This window comes from Chenopodium album, chromosome 3 (genome assembly GCF_948465745.1).
Source record: "Chenopodium album chromosome 3, dcCheAlbu1.1, whole genome shotgun sequence".
Taxonomy (NCBI): domain Eukaryota; kingdom Viridiplantae; phylum Streptophyta; class Magnoliopsida; order Caryophyllales; family Amaranthaceae; genus Chenopodium; species Chenopodium album.
In genome coordinates, this window is record NC_137836.1 from 1,349,497 (window position 1) to 1,355,496 (window position 6,000).

The 6,000-nt window shown below is 33.8% G+C and overlaps 1 protein-coding gene across 1 annotated transcript; it reads left to right on the forward strand.

Annotated features, from left to right (window-relative positions):
- The first annotated feature begins 2,703 nt into the window (after positions 1–2,703).
- On the forward strand, positions 2,704–5,022 carry LOC145623678 (small ribosomal subunit protein eS10z-like). The gene is made up of 5 exons (XM_081676529.1): positions 2,704–2,813; positions 2,945–2,993; positions 3,595–3,871; positions 3,981–4,116; positions 4,692–5,022. Exons 1-5 carry the CDS (start codon positions 2,811–2,813, stop codon positions 4,779–4,781), a joined length of 555 nt encoding a protein of 184 aa, XP_081532655.1. The 5' UTR covers positions 2,704–2,810; the 3' UTR covers positions 4,782–5,022.
- Positions 5,023–6,000: the final 978 nt, after the last annotated feature.

Sequence of the window (6,000 nt, forward strand, 5' to 3'; positions counted from 1 at the left end):
GAACTAATTGGAGCTGAACTGAATATTTTATGAAAGAAGGAAATTAGGAACTAAGCTGAACTGAACTGAATTGAAATTAAGCTAAACATGCCCTAACTCTAGTTTAATTCTTATTCTTTCAAATGCATTAGGAATTCTCCTCGTGTGGAAGGTTTCCTTTTTTTTTTTTTTTCATTTTTCTTACCTAAAAAAAAAAGGTACTTCGTATTCTGTATAAAAATTGGTGTAAGATTAAGGGTGGAAAAAAAAACATTCACGATGTTGGTTTTATTTTTTTTATCACCTCTAATCCGTAATAATTGAGCATTTTTTTTAAAAAAAAAAACAATGAAACACTTAAAAAAATAAGCTCATCCACTATTATGAATTGTTTCTAAATTAACACCATAAATGATACAAATATAACACCTATTTTGTAAATAAATCAACACCCTAAATCATACTAGTTTCATTCATCAAAATTATCAATCACTAATGTCATCAGGATCATCATCACTATCGTCATCAGAATCATCACTACCGTCATGTTGAGACAGCTCAAGTCGACAAAATGGACAAACATGATTTGTATAGAGCCATCTAAGCACACAAGTCTCATGAAACACATGTCCGCAAGGCAACTTCACAAGAGACTTTATTATAGCACCAACATCATTAGCCCTAGCAACATTATTATCGACCTTTAGACTTTGTAGACATATACCACACTCCCTTTCTAAGAGCTCACCATTATTACCATCTTCATGATCAACATCAACCCTTTCCAACCCCTTGATTAATGGTACTTGCTCCTCCACAACATCACCATCGTCTCCATCTTTAGTCCACTCGTCGAACTCCTCTTCATCACAAACTTGCTCATGACCAAAACGAACAATCCCATGATTAAGAAGTTCAAATATATAGTGTATACCATCGGTTAGTTCCATGCTCGTAGCTACGTTCCATATCTTATCGCGTATGTTATTCAACTTTTTCATCACTTGGCTCTTAGGCAATTGTTTGTTAGAGACAAACAAATCGTAAGAGAGAGTTGCTCTACATGAAGAGCAAAAAGGGTTATATGTATGATCGTGTATTATAGGTATTTTTCTTTTACTCACCAATCTTCGACCGTTTGTACGATAACAAATTATGGGTTCATAATAATATTCAAAGATGAGAATAGCTTCGATGATGATTTTTGAGGGTTTGGTATTGTTATTATCATCGATATTATGGTCACAAAAAATCTTGATGCCATACTTATGGAGCAATTCGAACGACTTATCGGCTACTTCTTCCATTATTGTTGAATTATGATCAACAACGTTCGTTTTTTTTTTTTTTTTTTGGCTTTTTGGAATTTGAGAGTTGAAAAGGGGATTATAGGAGAGAGCTTATTATTTATATAGAAAAGGTGAGAATATTGGCTAGCAAATTAATTAAGAGGAAGCTTATCTTACAAAAAAAAAAAAAAAATTATTACCAAATTTATGATCTTGGTTTCCTAATTTGTGTTGGATAAGATATGATATGATGCATGATATTGTTTACTAGTCGGTTGCAAAATAATACGATTCAGTATAGGAGTTAGTTGTTATAAGCCTCGATCAACTTATTTTTGTAAATTTCTTGAACCAAAAGCTAGCCTCAGTTTTATTTTGTGAATTTCTTGAACCAAAAGGCAAGAGAGTAATTAAGTTTCCCATTAATAAAAAAGATGAGTAATTTAGTTTATCTTACCTTTTTTTTTAGGTAATTAAGTTTGTCTTAGGGCCTGTTTTGATTTACTGAAATGAGTTGAACTGAACTGAATATTTTATAACGAAGGAAAGTAGGATATGAACTGAACTCATTGAAGCTGAAGTGAAATTAAGCTGAAGAGAACAGACCATTACCCTTAAAAGTTAAAATAAAACGAAGTTTATAATAAACCCTCTTTCTTAACAAAGTTTTTCCATATTTATTACAACTTATCTAATTTAGGCTTTTTAGCATATCACTCTTTAGTTTAGACTTAAAATTAATTCAAATATGTAACTGAGATTGAGAGATAATCTTGCATTGATTTAAAAACTGAAATCGAGACTAATCTAACAAGATTTCAGTTAATTACTTTTACTCTTTTGGTTATGTTAGTATTACACTTTTATTTTAAGAACTTTTTTTTAAAGTGTTATACGTCTTTCTTTTTTTTTTTTTTTTTTTTTTTTTTTTTTTTTTTTTTTTAACCTCCTTCATCAAATATTAATTTTCTATCATCACTCAAATCCACTACTATTTCTTGTTAGTTTATTTTCCTTTCACGTTTCTTATTTTATAATAAAATATTAACATCACTATCTTTTCATATAATATCCAATGTATTCTCAAGTACCCTACTTACATTATTCTCAAATCTCAAGTACCCTTCATAGTCATCTTTTCATATAATGTTTGGACCTAACCAATTAACTATTGGTGCAATGGTGATTGGGGCTACACTTAATATGGTGAACCGCATGTTTGATCCCATATTCCCATGCAACAACAATTGAGGGAAGACTAAAACCTAACCACCCATAATTAAACCTTGAATCCAGATTAGTCCAAAGGGTGAACTGACTGGAATACCGAAAAAAAAAAAAAAAAAAAACTTTGGACCCAAACATTAGACTACAAGCACAAAACAACCAGGCCCAGCCCAATCCTAAAAGGCCCTGAATAATTTTGGCATAATAAAACCGCAATCAAAATTAGGGTTTTGAAGGTGATCTTTTTACACTGCTGCTTGAGTCTTATTACGCCTCTGTTTCTTCTTCTTCGCTTCTTCAATCTCAAGCGCAGCCATGGTTTGTTCTTTGTTCTTCATCTCTTTCTCTCTCCTCACCTTAATTTTTCTGCAAATTTCTATCATCTTATCATTTTCCAATTTCTGTTATATTGATTTTCTGATTTTGATTTTGTTTTTTTTTTTTTCCAGATTATCCCAGAGAAGAATCGTAAGGAGATCTGCAAGTACCTCTTCCAAGGTCTGTCTTTTTATCCTTCTTAATTAATTTTTGAATGGATTTAATATAAATTATTTTGTGATTTTGGGTTAATTTTAGTTCTGTTATTGCTTAATTTTCTATCAATCTGTATGCTTGTTATGTGTTAATAGCTTAATTTTACTTGATTATTTTGTAGATAATTATTGTTTCTTTGAAATTTTGATGAGTATATTTGTAAATGGAATTTGGTTATTATGAACATTGTTCTGGAAATGTGTATATAATTTGTTAATTGGCTATAGAATGTTTATACGGCAGTTAGAAATTATTATCCTTTGGTTTGATTTGTGAATTGAGCTTAATTGGATTAATTAATAGCAGTTTCAAGATTGAATTTTGTTGCTAATTTTGTATATACTTGCTAATTGATTTTCTTGGCGGTGTGAATTTTGGATACATTTAGGTTAATTTCACTATATTCCTAATTGATTTCTGATGCCAATTATACGTAACGTCAGAGTTAGATTGGTGATTTTTGTTTCAGAATTAGTGTTATATTTATGTTGTTTAGTTTTGGGTGTGTGAAAATGATGCTTGATGTTATACATGCCTTGTTGAATTTGCCGCCTTGTAAACGCAGAGGGTGTATGCTTTGCTAAGAAGGACTACAATCTTGCAAAGCACCCCGACATCGATGTCCCAAATCTGCAAGTGATTAAGCTCATGCAGAGCTTTAAGTCAAAGGAGTATGTCCGTGAGACCTTTGCCTGGATGCACTACTATTGGTACTTGACGAATGAAGGTATTGAGTTTTTGAGGACTTACCTCAACTTGCCATCAGAAATTGTTCCTGCTACCTTGAAGAAGCAGACAAAGCCTGCTGGTCGTCCCATGGGTCCTGGTGGTGATCGCCCACGGTATGATATTACTTGTTGCTTATCTGTAATATGCCCTTTGCAGCAAAGGGTTTTCATGTTAGGTGTGATAGTTTTTTTAATGTTGAATGGTTTGCTGTCTGTTGTATAGTGGCCCACCCAGGTTTGAAGGAGACCGACCAAGATTTGGTGACCGTGAGGGATACCGTTCAGGTCCCCGTGGTCCACCTGGTGAATTTGGTGGTGAGAAGGGTGGAGCTCCAGCCGATTACCAGCCTTCATTTAGTGTAAGTGATTTGAAGCACACCACTATCTATATTGAACACATAATAAAATTGCGTAGCTTTTGGTTGTACTAGACCTTTTAGGTTAATTGCTTTCTCTGCATTTATATTCTTTATTTTGTGTGACTGAATATTATCCTCTTCTTGGAATATTACTCACTTTGATGGTTTCTTTGTGCTTCAGAATGAATCAAATAATGAATTAGTTTTTCTATCTTTATTTTTTGGACCATATTTGTTTAATTGAATTGAGTTTAAAATGAAGTGTGTATGGTCAGTTTTTACCTCAATGCTTTGACTTGCTGAAATGTCCCTTGTGTCAACTACAAGGAAAATGAGCTCTTTAAATGAAAGAAGTGTGAAATGTTGTGAAATGAACTATTGTCCATTAGCAGTTTTAGCACCTTAACGGTATACTGTGTGTGTTTGTATGATGGATTGAAAGTATATGCTTGCTTTAAGCTCAACGTATTTTGTAGTCCAGAGAATAGTGGTGCAAGTCATCTATTTATATCGTTATACTTGAATCCTTCATGAAACTATTTTGTATATTGACTTGCTTGTTTCTGAATATTTAGGGTGGCAGGAGGTCTGGCTTTGGTCGTGGAGCTGGAGGATTTGGTGGCGGTGCACCTGGTGCTCCCGGTGCTTCAGGTTCTTTTGCTTAGGATCAGGACTAGGCTTACGTATGGCACCCAGGCTGGATTGTTTTAGTGGTTTCTTTATTAGGCTATAAGAGTACAATTTCAAGCGCTTTTAGTGGGCGTGGCCTTTGTTTTGTATCCTTGTCTTTATTTTCATTGTAACTACAACAAGAGCTAGTAGTAATATTGACTATTGGCATTTGTTTTTTGATTGAAATACCCAAACCCTTCTTCCTACTAAAACAGACTCGATTGTTCTTGTTCAGATCACTGGCTTAAATATGTTCTAATGCATTACCTTGTGTTGCGCTCTTACCAAAGAAGTTACTAGTGAACTGGCATACTGGGCTAATAGAAAGTAGGTTATGCAATGAACTGGATTGAAAGAAAATAAGGTACGCAATGAGCAATGTGTTGCATAAATGTGTGCTTAAGTAGTTGAGTTCAAGCTTAGAAGTTGTGTCTAGCTAATCCGTTGCCATCCCTAATCTCGATGGTACGCAATGAGCAAAGTAAGTGTTGCATAAATGTGTGCTTTGTGCATATGTAATAGAGTTCAAGCTGTGAAGGCGTTTTTAACTAATCTGCTGTTATCCCTGGTCTTTATACATTTATAAGCTCTTGGTGAAATGAATGTTTTATTTGGAATGCATTGGTTGTGTATTTAACCCACAACCTAAACATGGACCTTGAGATTGAGCATTCGACCACCCTTTACCAGTCAGCAGTCACCAATGCTTAGCACCTGATGAACTAGCTTGTTGGACGAACTTGTAAACAAAATGAAGATTCTAGGAAATCAGAAACACTTTGTAGCATCTTCCACATGTTTTATACAGGTCTTAAATTTCGAACATAGACGATTATGGCCAATCTCAACTTCATTGTACTTTGAAACTAAAAAATTATGGCAATTGATAGTAATCACTACTATGTTGAAAATACAGTACAGTATAAAGAAAGGTGAAATGACTTAAATGGTAGAGAATTCATTAGATTAGCACAAGCCAAGGCTTCTAAACATAATTTAAAACACTATCTCAGAAAGTCAGCGAAATCGAACAATTTAGCTACTAATAAAGAGCAGGATCCGCATTGATTATAACCAGAATGACAGATTGGAGGCAAATCAAAACAACATATGTAACCAAAAGATTTTTACTTACTACTCCGTATTGATTGTTGAACTCGACCAAGTTACAGACACTGCAACACAACCAAGTTCGACATTGACACCAAAAGG